At 39.6% G+C, this 23,302-nt stretch overlaps 1 protein-coding gene across 1 annotated transcript; it reads left to right on the top strand.

Moving 5' to 3' along the window:
- Window positions 1-1,307: 1,307 nt before the first annotated feature.
- On the top strand, window positions 1,308-23,116 carry aldh1l2 (aldehyde dehydrogenase 1 family, member L2). Its single transcript, XM_044020775.1, has 23 exons — window positions 1,308-1,538; window positions 2,941-3,085; window positions 7,010-7,244; window positions 8,934-9,099; window positions 9,615-9,716; window positions 10,084-10,173; window positions 11,117-11,251; window positions 11,364-11,489; window positions 11,572-11,663; window positions 13,383-13,530; window positions 14,225-14,344; window positions 14,439-14,566; window positions 16,195-16,345; window positions 16,435-16,505; window positions 16,618-16,723; window positions 16,947-17,034; window positions 17,853-17,946; window positions 18,042-18,141; window positions 18,682-18,780; window positions 18,887-19,052; window positions 20,014-20,119; window positions 20,196-20,395; window positions 20,477-23,116. Exons 1-23 carry the CDS (start codon window positions 1,491-1,493, stop codon window positions 20,530-20,532), a joined length of 2,772 nt encoding a protein of 923 aa, XP_043876710.1. The 5' UTR covers window positions 1,308-1,490; the 3' UTR covers window positions 20,533-23,116.
- Window positions 23,117-23,302: the final 186 nt, after the last annotated feature.

Raw genomic sequence — 23,302 nt, 5'->3', positions numbered from 1 at the left:
TAAGTCAGAGTTCTAGGAAAAAGAGTAATGACTGTTTTTGTACATGAATATGTGTGTTTTATTGTATTTGTTTCCTCTTTAGTACCTTTTCTGTCATGAAAATTGACCTTATCAGACCAAAACCAGGTCCTAATCAGGCAAAGCCTCGTTTCTGAGGGCTAAGATTTGATTAGTGACTAGGATAAGGTTGGGGATAGGCATTAACTGATTCTAATGATTCAGTACTCTATCATGGAAAGCGCTAAATGAGAGTTCTTAAATTAACAATTTTGATGAAACTCTTTTTAGAATCCTGATTTAAAACTGGTTGTGTTGGATTTTAGTAAAGCAGGCAGAATTATTGTTATCTTTTTTATTTTTCACAGTGTACTTCTGTAACACACACATTCACACAAACACACAGGTCTGCGCAGCAATCCTTTTAAAGTCAGAAGTCTGAGTAAAAAAGCCAGAAGGCCACATAAGCCAGAATTCAGAATTTAAAATCACGACCGTTTTCCGTTGTCAAATCTCTTCTTAAAACCCATTGGCCTTTGACACTATATTTAACTTGTCCATGTGATTTTATGTATTTTTTTTATTTTTTCAGTGTGCAACTGTTATTTTTTTTTAGCCACATGTGATGTATTTTACAACTGTGGTTTACAAACACTGACAAAAATTCATTCATTTAACACATTTAACACTGCATTCATCGCATTGTTTGGCTTGCTTAGCTTATTATCGCTATTTTTTTTTACACTTTTTGAAATGTTGAACAATTTCTGTAACCTTTCTCACATAGGAAATTAATTGAGAGTGCATATCAAAGGCAATGGGATTAACTGTAGTTTTCCCATGGAAAGATCAAAGGCAACATCATCCTTTAGTGTAGTTTCTGTAGAAATGCTCATATATTCAAGTTTCTGAAGGAAAAGTCAGATTTAGATGGTTCGTTGGTTGTAAGTTACATGACGTGATATAATCATAAGTTTCTTCGTTATTTTGGTTAATTTAAAGTCAGAATAGTATTTACGCTAACATTTCCACCTCAAAAACGGGGAAACAAACACCCCACACTTTTAATTAAAGATTTATTTTTCGGCGAAAAAAACCTGTTGGAAATCCACAGTGAGTCAGTGACAGGCTATTTGCTTAGTTACATAACACTTCTGAGCCTCTGTGGCCCACACGTGTGTAAATTCCCACGCGCGACTGCGCGCTTCATCGAAGAGGGGTTGCGAGAGCGTCGTGATCGCGCACGTACAGCGCCGAGTGAAGCACGTTGAACGCCCCCTGCTGCTGCTGTGGAGGCCGGGCTGTGTGGTTGTACGTGTGTGTGTGTGTGTGTGAGTGAGTGAGAGCTCACACAGCCCCTGCCTCTGCCTCCTCGCTCTCTCTCTCTGTCACACACACGCAGACGAGCAGGTGTTTGTGACAGCAACTCGCGCTTCCTCTGCTGCGGACACATTTTCAGTCGTAACGTCTTTTTCTACGCAAACACCGTCACCATGTTGTGGACTGCGACTCAAGCCATACGGAGGTTCTCCACGTCGTCTGTGAGTATAGACGTGTTTTGCAGCACACACTGTTGTGCTGCTTTGATATATAGTAATTGTAATAATACAAATAATAAACATTGGCAGTGAGCGGTCCGTCACCTAGTTCACGTCCAGCTCCTTCACAGGTTAGTGTTAGCATATTGGAGAGGTGTAGCGGCGTCACAGTGTGCCACGTTAGCCCTCATCCCCAGCCTCTACTGTACAATCTGTGGAGGAATTGCGTCAGCACGGCAGCTCTGCACTGTGCACTGTATGAGTGTAGAGTAGACCGTCAGCGGCTTAGAGAGGAGAAGCCACTTGCTCCCCCACCTTTGCTGTGTGTGTATAGTAGCTAGCAGCTGCTTTGGGGATAAATGTCTTTGAATGCAAGACAGAGCACGTTAGACAGTCCAGTGTAAGCCGGAGAGGGTGCCTCGTGCGCCTGACAGCACCATTCATATGCTGTGCATGAAACCTGAAACCTCCTTCCTTCCCCCTCACGTGTGCCCCTGCAGTCAGATGAAGTTGTAAGGATGGCTACTCCAGCCTTGGACTTCCACCAATACTAATATCAGTCTGATAACGTCTTTTTAACAACTTATTAACAGTTGCTGAGAAAATGTCAGAGAATGTTGAATTGGTATTCGCCAAACCTAAGTTGATTGATTTCTTGGTTATATAGACCAAATAAATCATAAAATATTCAAGTTATTCATTGATTAATTTATTATCAAATTAGCCGATGATTCATTTATTCATCATTGCTCCCTTACAGGGTACTGGCATCCAAAGCAGAGGTTGACAGACTTGCATAAATAAATAGCAATTGCCTGGTTAGTTAGACAAAAGTCATTGTTGATTGATGCTGATTATTTGAAAAGGGCAAAGCTTGCCTGTATTGTGTATATATTATTACATTACATTACATGTCATTTAGCAGACGCTTTTATCCAAAGCGACTTGCAATAAGTGCATTTAAACAAAACAAACCAAACTATAAAGTACTAAGTCATAAGTGTTTTTTTATGTGTAGACGCTGTCGTCCTAGTCGAGGTAGAGTCGAAAGAGATGTGTGATATACAGTATGATATCACATGATATGTTTTTTGTTTTTTTTATATATATATATATATATATATATATATACATAACAGTCTATGGAATAACTAAATGTAGTTAAAGTAATGAAAAACCTCATGCTTACAAGGTCAAACTATCATGTGTATTTTAGATTTGTGCATTAAATTTTGAAAAAAATGTTTTTGAAAAATGTAAAATTTTATTTTTAGCAGAGAAAGCTTTGACTGGGTTAAATACATGGAAGGTTTTTGTGTAAAGTGTGATAACAGGAGCGGTAGTCTTAAAACAGAAGAGTATTTAGGTTTGGTTGGGACTAATGTGTTGTTTCCTCTCGTTACAGAATTATTACCAAAATAAGCTAAAACTAGCAATTATTGGCCAGAGTCTGTTTGGCCAGGAGGTGTACAGCAGCCTGAGGAAGCAGGGTCACAGAGTGGTGGGTGTGTTTACTGTACCTGACAAGGATGGCAAAGCTGATCCACTGGGTGAGTGTTTCCCTCTGGTTTTCTCCCCCCAGTTGTCCACCACCAGAAAGCGTGCAACCTCCCTGTTTTGCTCTTTCTCTTATCTCATACTAGTAAAGGGTTATTCTGGCCCAATCCCATTTTCTCCATTCAGCCTATTACTTGCTGCTTATGTTCCGGTTGGGTTTCTCTGTAATATTTGTACGGTCTTGACCTCACAAAAATGTCAGCTTTGGCAAAAACGTAATGTTGAGATTCTCCAGCTGATGTCATGTAATGTCACGTCTGTGTCCAGCAGCCAGCCTGACTCAGTTGGTTCACGATGGAGGGCTGCAACTAACGACTATAATGAAAGTCGACTCATCATCGATTATTGAAACAATTGGTCAACTAATCAAGGAATTAATCACACAATTAGTCAATGATTATTTTATGTTACCAGCTTTTGAATTTAGCTTGAGGTTGTTTTGGACATGTGATAACAATTAAGTCAATAAAAATACTTGATTCAAAAGTATTTAATTACCATTGCTGCTGTTTAGGATACCTCTTACAAAAGATAAATAAAAATGTTCAAATACATTTTTTTATTTCAAATGTTTACCCAAGGACTGGCAAAATGCTGATACAGTATAGATAAGTACCAATTTTTTGTCAACCAAGGAATCTTGATCAAGAAAAAAATATTTAAAAAGAAAGTGTTTGCCATGAATTTTGTGCACAGTGCTATATACTCTACAGTGTCTGGTTACATGATATTTCAGATGTGTTGGTGAAGGTTCTCAGTCATTCAGGTCATAATCTTCTTCAGTAGTTGACTGTGGGTGACTATACTTGCTTGAGTTGAGTTGAAGACATTTCACCGCTCATCCAAGAGGCTTCTTCAGTTCTGACTAACTAGTAGAACCAGGTATTTAATACCGGTCTAGAGAGTTGTTAAGTTGTTAAGTTAACAATGCAGATCATCATCATGCAGATGGGGGTGGGGTAGCTCAGTGGTTAAGATCGGTACCCTGTGTGCAAAAGACTTCATGGTTGCAAGTTCAAATCCACCCCTGGCAGGTTGTACTCAATTCCACTGTAAGTCGCTTTGGATAAAAGCGTCTGCTAATTGACATGTAATGTAATGTAATCATCCACTCCTCCCAGTTTCAGATTTAGCGGTCCTCTCTCACTGTTCAGTACACATCCCAGCAGAGATGGGTAGAAAGTGAGTTGTCACAGCGTGACAAAGCTGTGTAATGACATAACCTACAATTTATGGCAATTAAATTTGCCTACAAAAAACATTGCCGACAATGTTGACTAATCATTGCAGCCCTATCTCTGTGTGTTCCCATGTGGAGCACTATGACACTAAAAGTTTTATCTAAAGAGAAAAAAAGAAAAAGGTGACGATGATCTGAAGTGACTTTGAACATCGCAGAGAATTTAAGAATTGTCTGAAAAAGCGAACTGTTCTCTGAGAGAAAATAGCGATGTTAGATAGTGATGTTAGAGGTCAGAGATGATAGAAAAGAAAAGCAACATTAACTAAAATTAACACTTATTACAACTAAGCTATGTCTAAGACCTTATGCATAGCACGTCCAACCTTTTATTGTCCTTGTTGTTTGGTCTTGAGAGTGCAGTTATTGGCTCATAAAATGCCTGATAAAGACCCAGTTAATCAGTTGATGTATGAATAGGTCTTTCATTACTTTTGGACAGAAGTTATTAGGAACAAATGTCAGACATGTGATGGCATCTGATGATGTGTAAATGTGAGATACATGGACAAAAAAAGGTCTCTCCTCTGTTTTAGCTGTAGCATTGTGGCTCCATTGTGGAAGGAGGGGCCCTGTGTGGCCTGGAGATACAGCTCTGAGGAGAATATTCTGTGTTCGGACCCCAGTCGTTTGTATGCAGTCTGTTCATCATCAGTCGATGGCCTCTTGACCTTCATTCGTAGCCCCTTTCTTTCCACTGTGTCCTGTTCTTATTCGCGTGGATTAGAGCCAGCGCTCTCGAATACATAATAGTTTGAACGCTAACTTTTAATGCTAGATTTTGCAAAAATAATTTCAAACAAAAAGTGACAGCTCTAGTGTATTGGGCAAGTCTTTGCTTTACAGAGGTCACCATCCATGTTTCTACAGTAGCCTGAAGGGACAAACCAACCAGAGCATGTATTTTGTGTGTTGGAGCAGAAGATAACTCTGTAAACTTAAAACAACAACTTCCTTTCTGGCCAACAGAGGCCCCTTTAGATGGAATTAAAATGTGTTTTCTGTGATCTGATTGTAATGGCATAGTGCTTGACCACATCTAAGTACAGGTGTAAATACACTGGAGGACAGATTATTACCCAATCAGCCAAACTGTTGGTTTGGTCAGTTGGATTTCCGATGTGTACTTGGTAGTTCTGAGCACAGCTGGCATGACAGCATGACAGCAGTCTCCTCTGCTTTTGTCGGTTTTCCATTTGTCAAAGACAACTTTTTCCCCTGCTTCAAAAAGAGGAGTCAGTACTATAGCGCAACTTCACTTGAACATTGTTGTTCTTGATATGGTAGTACACATAGGGGGAGGTGACGTAAGGGGGCACTGGAGAAGCATGTCAATACCAGGTGTAAATGCATGTGGTGAAAAGCTATCCGCTGTTTTTATTTAATTTTGAGCTACAGTCAGTCCTCCTCTTACATCCACGTCAAAGTCATCGGCAGTGTGGCAGCATTTTACAAAAATAGATGGCGATAAAAAAGTCAAATGCAAAGTTTGCCAGCAACAGTTTGCATATCACAGCTCGACTACAAACATGACATATCATATAAAAACGGTAAGCTAACTTGTCTTCGTTATGTTGCTCCTTCCGTTTTGAGTACATGATCAAATCAGAATTGGCATATTTCAATGTTTTAGTCTAATAATCATTGATTTGTTTTATAACTGCTCCCCCAACTTCTTCGGTTGATTACAGCCATAGAAATTGGTGTATCTTTGATTTGACATTGTATATTATCTCATCGTAGAAAGATTCGTAAAGGACTCGTAATATTCGCTGTCAGGTCTTGGTGTCCTGTGTGGCTGACTGCCGAAGCTTTTCATATTCTTCATATTCTGTGAGATGGTTAATTCACAGATGGTGAAACAAATTTGCTGTCTTTGACTAGTTAGCACTCTCGCCATGCAGCGAGAAGACCCGGGTTCGAGCCCCAGTTGGAACAAGGGCCTTTCTGCATGGAGTTTGCATGTTCTCCCCGTGTGTGATTAGGTTAATTGGACACTCTAAATTGACCATAGGAGTGAGTGTGAGAGTGAATGGTTGTTTGTCTCTAGCTGTGTGTGGCCCTGCGATGGACTGGCGAACTGTCCAGGGTGTACCCCGCCTATCACCCGATGTAGCTGAGATTGGCACAGCACCCCCCGCGACCGTCTGGTGGAAGATAAAGCGGTAGATGATGACTGACTGACTGACTGACGGCAACTGCTTACCGACATAGTTTGCAGATTGGCGTCTTTTGAGTAACATCAGTGTTTTCAAAGCCAAACCACCTCCATGCGAGTGAGGATCCATGTTTAGCTATTAAATCTAACGGCGTCGATTCCGAGGCTGGTAGAGTTTGTGTTTTGTCTCCTGGCGCTGTTTGTTCACTCATGTTTAACTTCAGCCATATGCAGCTACATTAGCTTGGTTTGTTGTTGTTGTGAAGCATGGACACGGCATGTGTTCTCAATGCGTTTACGCCGCAGTCTGTCCTGTGTTTTGATTGGTTCTTGCAAAAATTATTTTGACATACTGGATATTGTGATTTCACACATCGTTAAAACAACAATTAAGATACTATCGTAGATGATATATATTGCACACCCCTAAAGCAAAGGATGTTATACATCATCACACCACAGCTAGACATCATTTCTGATTTATGACCTGTGCTGATAAACTGTCATCTTCCTCTACAGCTGTGGCGGCAGAGAAAGACGGGACGCCAGTGTTCAAGTTCCCACGATGGCGTGTCAAGGGTAAACCCATCCCGGAAGTATTGGAGGCCTACAGTGCGGTGGGCGCTGACCTCAACGTCATGCCCTTCTGCTCCCAGTTTATTCCCATGAACATCATTGACCATCCCAAGCACGGCTCCATCATCTATCACCCTTCCATCCTACCACGGCACAGAGGAGCCTCGGCCATCAACTGGTGAGTAATGCAGTGTCAACAGCGTGTTGAGTTAACAGGAACAGCTAAGGAGAAGCAATTAAAAATGCTGGTAGATGGTAGATGAGGTAAATGGTGCCTGGACTCCAGTACTTGCTGATTTGGTATGAAATTGGAATTGAGTTGTGTGTAATAGGAATGAGGTAGGAACATATAAGTTTATACTTCTGCCAGCTCTTTTTCAAACATGTGATGAGATCTATCTATGAATCTTTCATCAGACTTTGGAAATTACTGCACATACAGTTTTCTGTCCTACTGTATGTTTTATTAAATATGTGATGTTTTTTAAATCGAAATCTCAATTTAAATGTACCCAATTGAAAAATTGCAAAGACCATAGTTAAATTTGTCACATGTTGCCATATTTACACTGACACTAAGCAGGAACTTTACTTAAGCTCTAATATCTCCACAGCAGCTACAAGTCATCAATGAACAAATATGTAGCTCTCCTCTACTCACTACATTTTATTACTCACAGTTATTGTGTAACTGTCACATGTTGCCATATTTACACTGACACTAAGCAGGAACTTTACTTAAGCTCTAATATCTCCACAGCAGCTACAAGGCGAAGATAAAAGTCAACAATGTAGTTCACACTGTCAATGTCCTCGATCACAGTGCAGCTATCTGAGCGGGCAGGAGGTTTAAACCAGTTCAGGTCAGCCTACAACTAAAGCTGTTTTCTTATCAGCTCCAGCTGCCAGTTAGCGTTTGTTCTCCACCCTCTATGAACTGCTTCCATTTGTTGTCAGCTTGTACTGTTTTTTTTCTTTAAGCCCTTGCTTAATTTCCTGAAGTGACTATTCATTCGTAGTGACAAAGGTCCAGAGTTTTAAAAATCTTTTATCCCTACTGTCATAATACAGTGCAATTGCAGTAAAGGAGGAGTATAAAAGAAATTGTGCTTTAAATATAATCAGCTTAGCTCAGTGGAACAAGGAAAAATCAAAAGTCTCTTTGACAAAGTCTCATTTAAATAATAAAATTTATGCCAGCTGACATACTGTCTCATTCTCCCCCACCAAAGTCCATACAAAAAAAATCTACAATTTTACATTATGTTACACAAGAGTTGTTGATCCATCGCGGTGTCTTTTTTTGTCACTTTGGTGTTTAAAATCATTTGTTCAGATTTACCTCAGTGACACAAACTTACCAAATGTGGCAGCAGTAGACCACCAGTTCCTGTGTCACCACAAGCTAAAAATGCTGTATTTCTCTATGAACGTTTTGGTGCAGGAGAGTGAGTTGTTTACTAACTTCAGTTTCAAGTTTGAAAAGACTGTCCAATAGTGAAACAAAGCACCAAATGTATTCTTAAGATATTATAATGGCTAAATTATTTTTGTTCTTGTGTCCCTGCTGGCAGCCATGTTGGTAGTGCAAGCTTCTGTGTCTCAGGCTTGTTTCTGACGCCCGTGGCAAACCACACTTCCAAATAACTTCCTTTACAAACAAACAAATGCATGACAGTACAGAAGGCGAAACCTTTGTTGACAACTTAATTGTGTCTTATCAACAGGTTGATTGCCACAGTCTTGACTCTTATCTGACTTTTCATAGTTTCCTCAGGTTTATAGCTAGCTTTACATCCTCTGCTCTATAAACAAGTGTGTTATGGCACAACTCCAACTATTTATTTTTATATATGTGTGTCATTAGGACCCTGATTGAAGGTGATAAGAAAGCTGGCTTCACAGTGTTTTGGGCTGACGATGGACTGGACACGGGACCCATCCTGCTGCAGAAGGACTGTGCTGTTGAGCCCAATGACACCGTGGACACACTCTACAACCGTTTCCTCTTCCCGGAAGGCATCAAAGCCATGGTAAACACCTGGAATGTGACATGTTTGGGTCGCCTCATCCTTTCCTATGAGCCTATTTATTTGTGTTATTGCAGCATTTGACCATATTTACATTTCATTGTTTCCAACACATGTAAATGTCCTTCATTTAACATTAAAAAGCCAAATAAATAAACCAGGTATTATCTGAAGGGTAATAAGTGTTTTTTAAGCATATAATACACATAAACAGTAGATCTTTTATTTACAGTGTATTGTCATTCTGAGAAGCACAACCATCTTAAAGGAAAACTTTTCATGAGTCCAGAGAAACAACCTGTGTGCAGCTTTATATCCCCATATATCTCCTATATGGGGTAATAGTCTAAATATGTCGATATTATTCATAAGCCATATCACCCAGTCTTACAGAAATATTAGTTTGATATATATTGATATTGAATGACATAAAAAAAGTATATTGTGAAACCCATATCACACAGCCTGTTGTAAAGCAGCTGTTGCACCACTGACATAGATCTGCCTCTCTGGTGCAGGTGGAGTCAGTACAGCTCATCGCCGACGGAAAAGCTCCCAAAGTTCCACAGACAGAGGAAGGAGCGAGCTATGAAGGCATCCAGAAGAGGTCCAACTCCAAGGTGCAACTTCTCACTTTACTGCATCATGTGACATCAAAGTGCTGCAGTTCTTTTTACATTCATTTACATTTTACATTTACAAACTTTCTCTTTAGCACATGAAGAACATTCAAATATTTGTATCAAAGTGGTGTCGATCTTACAAAAAGAGAGATTGTGATTAGTCTGTTCTCAGTAACTCTCCAATTTGTTACTGGCACTGCTTAAATGTGCTATTCTTAGTGTACAGGATTATTTTCCACCATGACTTCACCATGTGTCGCTCAGTGAGTGGCAGCCAGCTGTTGGGATTCCCACTCATTCTCAGAAATTTTAGTTGACCTGCTCTGAAATGTCAACATGTTTTCGTACTGCCCCCCTCCCCCAGATCAACCTGGCCCAGCCAGCTGAGGCCATCCACAACTGGATCCGTGGACATGACAAAGTCCCTGGTGCCTGGACTGTCATTGATGGTCAGGTGGGTTTCCTGGAACTCGGACGAGAAGAGTTATCGTCCCTCTGTATCTATTACCAAGTCAAAGGGAGAGGTTTTTAAAGCTGATATAATGTATCTGGGCTGAGGCTGATATCCACTACCTCACACAGGGTGTCAGCTTGTAATGGAATATTTTTAAATGTCTAAAATTATTTATAGTTTACACCCTTGAAGACATAGTTCAGGGTTTCGGATGAAGGTACTGGTTTGGTTTGGTTCAGTAGGTACATGTTTTTTTTGTGTTTCCATTGGGAATAGTACTAAAATAACCCGTTCCAATTCATTCTTCTACAGTACGGCACTTTGCTGACACGGCAGTCAGTTGATTGGGCGACAGAAAAACGTCACTCCCAGTGTAAATATTCCATGGATGTCGAGGGAAACGTCCGCAGTCTATTCTCATACAAAGGTTGACATCTTGTTGAAACACACAGCCACAAACTGAGCAGGAAAAAAAGAGCTGCTGGATGTCCTCCATTGTTGTCTGTTGTGTTGTGTTCTTTACTCCCCGCCCATCAAGTAAATGTACTGTTCACAGTCAAAACGCACTCTGACCCATTCCAAACCGTAATGTACCATACTGTACCAAACCGAACGCAGCATTTGTTTTCACTGAGAGCATGCATGCCTGTCTCATGTAAGGCTGAGCACAGGATGTTCAGTACTGAATGTGTCAGTACCTCTTACAAATACACTGAGAAAAAACATAACTTTACAGTGCTCTTGATTTGTGTTGCTTGAGTAATATGAGATCATTTAATTTTCATTTAAACATCTTATACCTACCATTAAAGATCTTTTAAATGTCAGGTAAATGTCCAGACTGGCATCCAATCATGATTTGATGTTTGAAATATGACTGTGCAAAAGTGAGAAAAGAAAAAAGTCCCATTCACACAAAGTATCCCATTGTGTTCATTCTCAGTCTGTGACCCTGTATGGCTCATCCATGTTGGGCGGGTCAGTACCTGCTGGTCAGCCCCTGGAGATCGAGGGGGCGTCGCAGCCCTGCCTGGTCACCAAGAACGGGCTTGTCCTGTACGGGACTGATGGAAAGGCGGTGAGTGATTCTGTAATTTGTTGCTTTGTTATTCGAATATACCTGTGGCCTAGTTATTGTGTTTCCTCTCATCTTGCTGCTGAACTTCATCCACTTTATGTTTGGTCCACAGCTCATGGTGAAGAGCCTGCAGTTTGAGGACGGAAAGATGATCCAAGCTTCCAAATACTTCTCCTCTGGGGAAAGCTCCAGTGTGGAGTTGACTGATGAGGAGAAGAAAATGGCAGAGGAGATCAGGGTAAGTACACAGTGATTGTTTCCATGCTGTGTTAGGAAGAAATGCATTGTTTTAAACATTGTAACGTGTTTTTGAATCATAGAACATCTGGAAAGGCATTCTCAGCAATGTGCCCACCATTGAGGAAACCACAGACTTCTTCAAATCTGGAGCTGCCTCCATGGATGTGGTCAGGTGAGGGAGACAGACACTGGTCAGAATTTTATTTCCCAATCATTTCCAAATCATTTAGCTGAACTTCTACTTTAGACCTCATGTCTCAGGATGATTCTCTGATTCATAACCATTGTTAATTATCTATAATCTTTACCAGTGACAGTCAAAGACAATTAATCAACATTTTTATCTGCAAATTATTTTTTATTTTTATTATTATTTTTTAATTATTATTTTTATTAATTATTTTTACTACGTCCACTGTCTAATTGTCATTGTGCCTAAATCTAGGATAAAATAGTCCTTGATATTATGATTTGTTTTTCTGCTAGTTTCAATAATTGGTAAATCTGTATACACTACCTGGCCAAAAAAAAGTTGCCACCTAAAAAAAAGGGTCACTCATTCTAATATTTGTTTGTGCCGCCTTTAGCTTTAATTACCGCACTCATTCGCTGTGGCATAGTTTCGATAAGCTTCTTCAATGTCACAAGATTTATTTACGATCTTGATCTTGTATTAATGATGGGAGAGTCGGACCACTGCGCAGAGCCTTCTCCAGCACATCCAACCCAAAGATTCTCAATGGGGTTAAGGTCTGGAAAAAATCCAATAATTTGGTCATTCAGTATATCCAGGTAGTCGGCTGACCTCATTCTTTGTGCACATAATGTTGCTGAACCTAGAAGTGCAGCAACCTCAGATCAAAGCACTGCCCCCACAGGCTTGTACAGTAGGCACTAGGCATGATGGGTGCATGTGACGACTTTGATGTATATACACTGCCTGGCCAAAAAAAAAGTTGCCACCTAAAAAAGGGTCACATCGTTGGACCGCCTTTAGCTTTGATTACGGCATTCATTCACTGTGGCATTGTTTCCATAAGCTACTGCAATGTCACAAGATTTATTTCCGTCCAGTTTTGCATTCATTTTTCACCAAGATCTTGTATTGATGATGGGAGAGTCGGGCCACTGCGCAAAGCCTTCTGCAGCACATCACAAAGATTCTCAATGGAGTTAAGGTCTGGACTCTGTGGTGGCCAATCATGTGTGAAAATGATGTCTCATGCTCCCTGAACCGCTCTTTTACAATTTGAGCCTGATGAATCCTGGCATTGTCATCTTGGAATATGCCCATGTCATCAGGGAAGGAAAAAATGCATTGATGGAATAATCTGGTCATTCATTATATTCAGGTAGTCAACTGACCTCATTCTTTGGGCACATAATGTTGCTGAACCTAGACCTGACCAACTGCAGCAACCCGTTACCTATTTGCTTAGTTAAATCCAGGTAGTGACCTTTTTTTTGGCCAGACAGTGTATGTTCTTCTAGTTGTGATGATGACTAAAAACTACTTTACACTAAAGTTTTTATCGTCAGCCAACAGGGAAAAATACCAAAAAAACGACGTCTCATCAAATTACTTTGACAAGAAATGAATACAACAATGACAGCTCTGGGGCCTCTGGCCAACTGTTGCATACACAAAAATAAAGGTACGCTGCTTCCTGTGCAAAAGTTGGGATCTATAAAATATAAATGCGCCTGCACACCTGGGCACCAAAACTGACACATGCGTACATTTGGAGATGTTAAGGAGGTTAATTGAAACTAGATTTTAGATCAACTGTGTCAAAAATGTTGACATGACAGTTGGGAAGGTTTACAGAAGCTCTGAGAAGCACCTTAAAAACTACCAACCAATATAAATAAGTGTGTTTTTTGTGTCCAGGCTGGTGGAGGAGGTGAAGCAGAAATGTGCTGGTGTGCAGCTTCAAAACGAAGACGTGTACATGGCCCCCACCTTCCAGGACTTCATCCAGATGTTCGTCCGCAGGCTGAGAGGAGAAGACCAGGAGGAGGAGCTGGTCATTGACTATGTGAGTCCAAGCACCCCCTGTTGTTGTGCCTCCAAGTTTCACCCTCATTAACTCAGCAGTAAATCAGCATCAGCATATACAACACTCAGTGTGACTTTGCCACAGATATAGTTAACTGTATAGAGATGACAATAGAGGTGTCAAAAATTAATTAATGTAAAAATTGTGATTCTTATACTTGAACATTTTAAATTGATTCAAAATAGATTTTTTGCTGTATGTGTGTGTGTGTGTGTGTGTGTCAGTCATACTCTCAGTGTAACTTTTTCAGATTATAACCAGATGACTTTAGTTTAAATGTAAATTTGTTTCTTGGATCTGCTTGTGTTTACTTTGCCTTTTTCCAAATATAAAAGCCAGTCTTACAATCACTCCACTCTGATTTCATGACAACAGACTCAATTTTGAATAAAACAATTGATTTTTATATCGTGACCCAAGGAATTGGAATCAAATTGAGTTGTGAGACTCTGACATATTCACACCTCTAGAAATGTATTAATTCATTCATTTTATTCATGTTGCTGGACAAGATATAAAAAAAAGTATATTGGATCCAAAATGGAGCCCTGGGGTACCTCAAAGTGCAGGACAATATGGAAACAAGACTGCCAGAAAAGTAGAATGTAAACCGATGATAGACAAATACTGTGTGTATCACACATACTTTAATAATGCTGCTTCTTGTATCTAGGCAACCAAAGACGCGAACAACATGACACTAAAAATGCCACACCAGTGCTTTATCAACGGCAAGTTCGAGGATGCAGAAAACGAAAAGACGTATAACACCATCAATCCTACAGACGGATCTGTGAGTGAACATTGTCACATGTGAATCCATGCATACACCAACACCCAAAATCTTCTGAAGAATACAGCATGTGACCATCATGTCCTTCACCCAGGTGATCTGCAAAGTGTCCTATGCCTCAGTGGGGGATGTGGACCGTGCAGTGGCAGCTGCCAAAGAAGCTTTTGATAATGGGCCCTGGGGCAGGATGAACCCCAGAGACAGAGGAAGTCTACTATACAAGTAAGTAGCTCCACCTAGAGGACTGCATGTGTGTTACATGATCATTAAAGGCTAGAAACAATTCAGTCCTGTTTATTGATCAGATATGATCATGCTTTTAGTTTGCCGTCATAGTGTGTATCAGAACTGCCATTATAGTGCTATCTAGAAATAATCGATTACTAAATTAATTGTCAGCTATTTTGATAATTAAGTCATTAGATTATTATTTTTTTTTTAATAATTTTATTTTTCAGCTTCTTAGATGTGAATATTTTTTAGATTCTTTGCTAAAGAAGAAAAAAAAAAATCATTAAAACGTTTAACATATGTCAACATTTTCTGACATTTTACAGACCAGATAAAGGAGAAAATAATCAACAGATTGATTATGAAAATAAGCGTTAGTTGCAGCCCTAGTCTCAGAGACATGGGAGTTGTAGCAGGTGGCATCTTGTACAATCACAAGATGTGATTGTACAACATTGTGTATCAAGATGCCCCATTCCTGACAACAGATTCACAGCAACAGTGAAACAGCTTCACCCTCATCTGTCTGTTTCTCCTCCTCCCTCACATTCTCTCTGTCTCATCTTCGTGTAACAACTCTCATGTATGTGTGAGTTACAGTAGTGCTTCACTAACCTTGTCAGGGTCTTACTTTAACTCTTTCAGCCACTGACATTTAGAGCTGGGGTCACCAGGTGCGTTTGCCTCTCATCCCACATATTGAGACTGATGTTTTTTATACCTCTGATTCAAACACAGGACACTGTCTCCCTCTCGACATCACTGGTTTGAATCAGTCACAAATTAGACATATTTTTAAAAAGAGTTTGAGGAAAAAAAACAACATTTTAAAAGTTACCTATACAGAGTTTTTTTATCACTATTATACTTTTTTTATATTATACAATATCGATATATATCACGATATAAATCACCTCAATATTTCTGTCAAGCTTAAAAATTCCCCTCCACTCCACAAGTGAAAAAAAGATAGGAAAATGTTATTTTGGCTGAAATATTGTTTATTTTTGACCACTGCAATAGCATGTTCTGCAAATTAATTTAGATAAATAAAACAGCTATATGCATAACCGAATCATTTTGGTTTGTAGACAAAACAAGACATTATAGAACATAATTTCCAGGTTGAGGAAACACTGAGATTCAAAGTTTTTCAAAATTTTTTTTTTACATTTTTAGTTATATATATGTGTATATACATATATATATGTATGTCTATATATATATGTGTATATATATATATATATATATATATATGTATATATATATATACATATATATATATATATATATATATATATATATATATATATATATATATATATATATATATATATATATATATATATATATATATATATATATATATATATATGACAGTAAGCTGTAAATTCACTTTTAAATAACATATCTACTGTTTAATTTGTGTTATAGCAGAATGATTTGTATTACGGTATGATAAGATTCTGCTATAACACAAATTATTAACTTTAAAATTAAAGAAGTGTTATTAAGTGACTTTTTTTAAATATAATTTTGTGATTTCTTTGTATTTTTTAATCAATACTATTCTATACTGCCATCCTAACTCCCATGGCCTCTGTCCTCCTCTCCTGTAGGATCGCTGACCTGATGGAAGAACACCAGGAGGAGCTGGCCACCATCGAGTCCATCGACTCAGGTGCTGTGTACACACTGGCCCTGAAGACCCATGTAGGCATGTCCATCCAGACCTTCCGCTACTTCGCCGGCTGGTGTGACAAGATCCAGGTCAGTTTTTATTGATACTCTTGCATACTTTGGGTGTTTAATAATTCTCTTTGATTTGACCCAGAAACACACGCTGTTGTTGTCTGCAGGGCAAGACCATCCCCATCAACCAGGCCAGACCCAACCGCAATCTGACCTTCACCAAGAAAGAACCTCTGGGGTAAAATCCCCACCCGCCACACTGTGATATTAGAGTCGGGAAGTTGTGTTTCTTTTGGTTTTTACTAAGTGCAGAATTGTGTTTTCTTTTTTCTTTTTTTTGTCTGTGACAGTGTGTGTGCCATCGTCATTCCATGGAACTACCCTCTTATGATGCTGGCATGGAAGAGTGCAGCCTGCCTTGCTGCTGGAAACACACTTGTGCTTAAACCTGCTCAGGTGAATGCACACACACACATATGTATATATATAGATATGTATATATATTACCACATGATGTTGGCTCAGTGACAAAATAGTTCTTCATTAAAAAATTAAATGATGATGAAAGTTTGTGCGCTTGTTTACATCATACCTTGCTTATTTATCAAGTTTATTTCCATTCATTCTAACAGAGGATAAACTCTTTATGGTGCTTCTTGTCATATATATATACTTACAGGTCACTCCCCTGACAGCACTGAAGTTTGCTGAGCTGTCAGTGAAAGCTGGTATTCCCAAAGGAGTTATCAACATTTTGCCAGGCTCAGGTAACAAGCACTCACTATGTACATATAAATATATAAACACTGTCCCCTTCCCTTTTTCTGACCAACTGTTTCTTTAGGGCAAGGAAAATATGAAAGTGTACTGATACTAAAATGTGGATCATTATCTGGTTATTAATGCTGCATAGATCTAAAGTGCCATATGTTGCAATATTGTTGCTCTAAAATTGTCATTATATGGCAGCCCGTGGCCAAGTGGAAAGGGAACTTGGCTTGTAACCAGAAGGTCGCTGGTTCAAGTCCCCACCAGGTCAAAAGGGCTGGGAAACCCCCTGACCCTTTTCCTTACTAAATCAATATACAATCAATCAGGCTTATGCTGGCTTGTTTCAGCACTAGTTTTAACATATTTCCATTGACTTCAATTTTTATAGTATAATGCAAGGATTAATCATTCTTATACATTGTTTTTGAGCCTATCAATGTATATTACAAAGTATTCAATAGTTTAACTTCATGTCTGATCTGTATATTTGGTTCTGCCTCTCATTTCAGTATGTTTGCTTGAATAAATATGGGTTTTTCTTCTTACAAATTGGTATGGAAATAAAGTTTGTGTTCGCCTTTTGTGTTTTCCTCTACAATTTCTAGGTATCTTATGATTAAATATATGTATCAGAGGGATTACACATTACACATCAAAATGTTTCAAAATAGTATGGGTTTCTCAGTGCTTGAAAAATGCTATATATTGGTGAAAAACAGAGGAGGATGTACTTTATCACTATTCCTAACATGTTTCTTACATGACTCTTCTTCTCTTCTTAATCCGCCCCACTTCATCCCTCACTGTCCTCCAGGTGGGATGGTGGGACAGCGTCTGTCCGATCACCCTGACATACGCAAGCTGGGCTTCACGGGCTCCACACCGATCGGCAAACAGATCATGAAGAGGTTTGACCCAGCTGATTCACTGTTGTTGGCTTTATAAGGCAAATAGTGTTGTTTTTTTTTTTGTTTCAACTCTCTTTCTCTTTGTCGTGTTGCAGCTGTGCACTCAGTAACTTGAAGAAGGTTTCTCTGGAGCTGGGAGGGAAGTCGCCTCTCATCATCTTCAGTGACTGTGACATGGACAAGGCTGTTCGAATGGTGAGAGAGAGAGGAGGGTGTTTTTGTTAGGACTTAACACACTCTTCATGAAGTAAACACCTAAGGACTTAACACACTCTTCATGAAGTAAACACCTAAGGACTTAACACACTCTTCATGAAGTAAACACCTACTTGTTACTATATTTTTTTTAATATCGCTATAGCTGGAGCAGTTGAGAACAACACACAACAATGTGATAATGTTTTAATAACATAATACAGATTTTTTTTTCGGACCTCAAAGTTTAGAGGTAGTGGGCAGTTCTGCAGCCTACAACCAATTCACACCTACACTTCATTTAACTTAATCACAAACTGTAACGGGGTTAATTATCTCGCTCAGGGACACATTGGCCTGTAGAAATCAAACCCTCGACCTTCTGTTTGAAAGACGACTCGCTCTACCACTAATCCAACATGTCTTTCAACTGTGGGATGAAGAAAATGTATACAGACAAAAGGAGAGAAGATTGAAGTCTTTGTCTGTGAAACACATGTGGAGATAATGTTGTGTGTGTGTGTGTCTCTCTCTCCTCAGGGCATGAGCTCTGTATATTTCAACAAAGGCGAGAACTGCATTGCTGCTGGTCGTCTGTTTGTGGAGGAATCCATCCATGATGAGTACATCAGCCGGGTGGTGAGTAGACCCCACACACACACACACACACACACACACACACACACACACAGACTGAAGTGATATGAAACCAAGCCTGACATTTCTCCTCACTGGCTCCCCACAGGTGGAGGAGATCAAGAAGATGAAGATTGGAGATCCTCTGGATCGCTCCACAGACCACGGGCCACAGAATCACAAAGCTCACATGGACAAGCTGCTGGAGTACTGTGACATTGGAGTGAAGGAGGGAGCCACGCTGGTGTACGGAGGCAGACAGGTTGACAGGCCAGGTAGACCAAACCAACACACCAAGCCTCTATCCTCAGATTTACACACAGAGGAAAAGGAAATCATCCTTATTGTCGTCATAAAATTAACCAAAATTGCACAATGAAATTTCGAGGTCAGATGTGAGGAGGGTTGATCAGAGCCGCTACGACTGAGTGTGCCACCACAATGGACCAACCTGACCGAATATTAATATTAATATTAATATCATGTTTTTGATGGTGGGGGAAAACATGCAAACTGCACACAGACAGGTCCCAGACCACATGTACTGCAACACTACAGCATATTTGTGTGGGCTACAGTTGTATTTAGAGTGACTTTTAAAAAGCAGCACCATTTTCAAGCTTTTAGCTTTTCTTCTGTTGAGTTTGCCTTTCTTCTTTCTTTAAGACATTTTTCAACATTTTCAATGTATTTTTGTCCATAAACGTTTTGAAACTAACTTTAATTAGTTAGTTTCTAAGGGGGTGGAGTGGCTCAGTGGTTAAGACCCTACCTTGTGTACCAAAGACATCATGGTCGCAAGTTCGATTCCACCCCTGGCTAATTGTACTTGATTCCATTGTAAGTCGCTTTGGATAAAAGCGTCTGCTAAATGACATGTAATGTAATTAACTGAAAACTCACTCAAAGATCTGACGACAGATCTTTATTTGGTATTTATTGAAAGCGGACCTTTGCAAGTCTGGTGGCTTTTTCGCCTTTTTCCTCTGTGGAGCCGTTTACAGTGGTGTACATAATCTTATGACACCACTGTAAACAACCATCCATTGTCTACCTCTTTATTCTTCACTGTTGTAAACACTCACCACTGACACACAGCACCCCCAGACCCTCTGGACTCTGTGTTGACGGCCCTGATCTAAATATGTGTAAACATCCTGCAGAGTTCTACTTTAAGGTCATATCACCCACTCCTAATCACAGAAAACCCTCCTCACTGTGGCTGTTTTCCCTCAGGTTTTTTCATGGAGCCCACTGTGTTCACTGGTGTGGAGGACCACATGTTCCTCGCCAAAGAGGAGTCCTTTGGCCCCATCATGGTGGTGTCCAAATTCAAAAACGGGTAAATCTTACAGAAATCATCCTGTGACGCATCATACAGTTTGAGTCACTAAGTCTTTTTTTCTTTGTCCTCCCAGCGATGTGGACGGTGTGCTGCAGAGAGCCAACGACACGGAGTACGGCCTGGCCTCTGGAGTCTTCACCCGCGACATCAACAAGGCCATGTACGTGAGCGAGCGACTGGAAGCGGGAACCGTGTTCGTCAACACTTATAACAAGACCGACGTGGCTTCGCCTTTTGGAGGCTTCAAACAGTCCGGTTTCGGCAAAGACCTCGGTGAGACGCGGTGACTGCAGAGCAATGGTCTTTGACCTTCGCAGTTAGACTGACGCTGTTTCTTGTCTGTTTTGCTCACAGGAGAGGACGCGCTCCTGGAATACCTCAAGACCAAAGCAGTGACTGTGGAGTACTGAAAGCCAGACTCTCCCTCAGAACTCTGACTCACACAGGAAGAGGAGAGGACTCCCCTGTCTGCTTCACATCCACCTTCATTTGAACAGTTTCTTATGTGTGTGACTGTGGGAGTGAAAGGAGAGTGTGTGAGTGAGTGAGTGTGTGTGTGGGCCACAGTTTGGACAGTGTTGCCTGTCATCTCTCGCCTGTCATGGATACGGGACTCATGACTTTTTATTTTTTATTTTTTTTTTTTACATAAAATCCACCCAGCTTGGATGCTGCCTATGACTGTGACGTAAAGGTTCCATAAAGGAGTGTGTCACCCCACAACACTCTCTCAAACTTCCACCTGAAACCTATTTTTAGAATCAGAATTTAACATATAACGGATAAATGTTATATCTATACTATCATTTTTAAAGTGTGGAAAAGCTAGCATTAGCACACTGCAAAATGTACCTCATGCACCCGGCCCCCTCCCATCAGCAATCTTGCAAGAGCCCCGCCCCTATAACACAGGAAGTAGTTGTCTGTCTTTTGTGTTTTTACTTGCTAGCCATACTTGCTAGCTTGCTAACTAGCTTCTTGGGAAGAAGCTAGTCATTTTGTCACAGACGGGTACATCAGCCAATCATTCAGTCAGGGAAACTTTTTCTTTTTCTTGAGACAATTTGTTTTAATGATGAACAAAAAAAAGATATGATCAAAATCTTTTCAGAAAAAGAATACAGACCTGAGCTTTAGGTAGCAAACATATCCATAGTACAATACTGTACTGTACTGTACTGTACTGTACTATAATACTACAAACTAATCTCTACATGGTTCCTTGTTAGATGTGGTTAATTAATAATTAATCCGGTTAAGTGGATTCATCAATTAGTGCATTAAGAGTAACTTGGCAGCAGTGCTGGAATTCCCCCCAGTCACAGTGCACCAACACACTCAAGAACACACTACTACTTCTCTTATTGTATCTTTTAAGGTACTTTTATTGGTTTTATTTATGTATATATTTTTAGATATGTTAAATAGAACCCTGTGTGGATCATTGTTGAGGAACTGTGTGGAACAGAGTCTGCCATTTAAAATGTGCCCGTCTTTATGTAGCAATAATACATAGGAAATGTTCATTTCTATCTATATCAAGGTTTTTAATTATTTCATTTACACTCATCTGCAACATGTGTTCTAATTAAGAGAGGAAATCCACAGAAATTGATATTTTCATTCATTTATTATCTCCTGAAAATTAAAAAAGAAAAAGAAAAACAGTTCTAGCACTGCTCGACTACTCGCTTTGGTATCAGTCACATTATTTTCCATTACTTCATAGTACCTCCTCAACGTGGGCGGGGTCGTAATAGCACAGCGAGTGAGTGAGTTCAGGAAGAACTGAACCGGTTGTGATTGGGCTCACGATCGCCGGCTTTCAGCAGCACTGTCCACACCTGTGTTAAATATTGAGATTTTAGAAATGTCCTTGCTAAATGTTGGAGATGAACGCGTGTTTTCAGGATATTTAATTCTTTTTAGCTGATCTTTCGACCTTTTTCCGGTTAGATTCTTGTGTCGGATGTCGTGCTCATGGCTGGTCTGTTGACGCCACATTTTAGCATCGGCTCCGCTCGCTTGGAACCTCGCCCGCAGGTACCAAACAAAGCACCAGGTACTAACCCTAATGGAAAAGCAAAAAGTATAGTATAGTAGAATTGAGCCGAGTAGTGCTAGAACTGTATCATGAAAAAGTAACTAAATGCTTACTTATGCCACCTTGTCATCATAGATGCACCACATGTTAAGTAGTCAGAGGAAGACGAAAAGTAGTTTTGTATCTTTTTAATATATGTGGATCCAGTTTTTATAATAAAGCCAAGTATGGAATACTCGTGCCCATCCCTAACTCATAGTCAACTTCACAGTTTAATATCAGTTTCCTGACATCTTGCGATGCAGATTTTCAAGCGATTATTGAAGCAAACAAAAAGCAGAATTCACTTTTCAGGTCGTGTCAATAACGTATATCTCTTACAGACGTGAATGAAATCAAATCAAACATTTGTTTAGTTTGAATTAACTTATTACGTTTAGGCGTTGGTAATATTTGAAAGTTTGTCCACTATTTTCTCTTTCAATGACAAAATGTATCGCTGATTTCATGCTATGATGTTGCAAGTCTGAGTGAGGACTGATTTCCTAACTTGTAGGTAGTTTATTTTTGCCCACGGTTTATAATGACGTGTCAAATATCCTTTCTTTCTTGTTATCTATTCAGAAGCAAGGGGTGGATGGGGATCTAAAGGGAAAAGTCTTTTCTTTCGCGCCTTACAAAAAAAAGAATAATTATATTTTTTTGGACATTTTCTTTGTCGGACAGAGACACTACTATACTATGTTTATGACACTATATTATATTCACAGAGGACGTGAAGCTTTTATGCGTCACTAAAGTGAAGAAGTTGTGAATATTTCTATTAGTCCCACGTGTCATTGAAGGCAGCACAGGCTATGCAAGCAACAAGTGTTTGATGATGCCACACTTTGTCTGTTTACAGCCAGTCATGTGACACCATGCTGAATTAAATTCAGTTTGACTGTTAATGTGTGTGATGCTGCTGCTTTTTTTTTTTTTAACAGCTGGACAGGTGTGTCAAACTCAAATGACCCAGGGGCCAATTATAACACAATATTCCATCATGATAAAGATATTGACATTTCACAGAATTTCAATGTAAAGGTGCTTGTTTTGGTTTAGAATGATGTCTTCAGAATAAAAAGATATTTATG

Source organism: Solea senegalensis, linkage group LG3 (genome assembly GCF_019176455.1).
Source record: "Solea senegalensis isolate Sse05_10M linkage group LG3, IFAPA_SoseM_1, whole genome shotgun sequence".
Lineage (NCBI taxonomy): Eukaryota > Metazoa > Chordata > Actinopteri > Pleuronectiformes > Soleidae > Solea > Solea senegalensis.
This window is presented reverse-complemented; position numbering and strand designations above follow the sequence as displayed.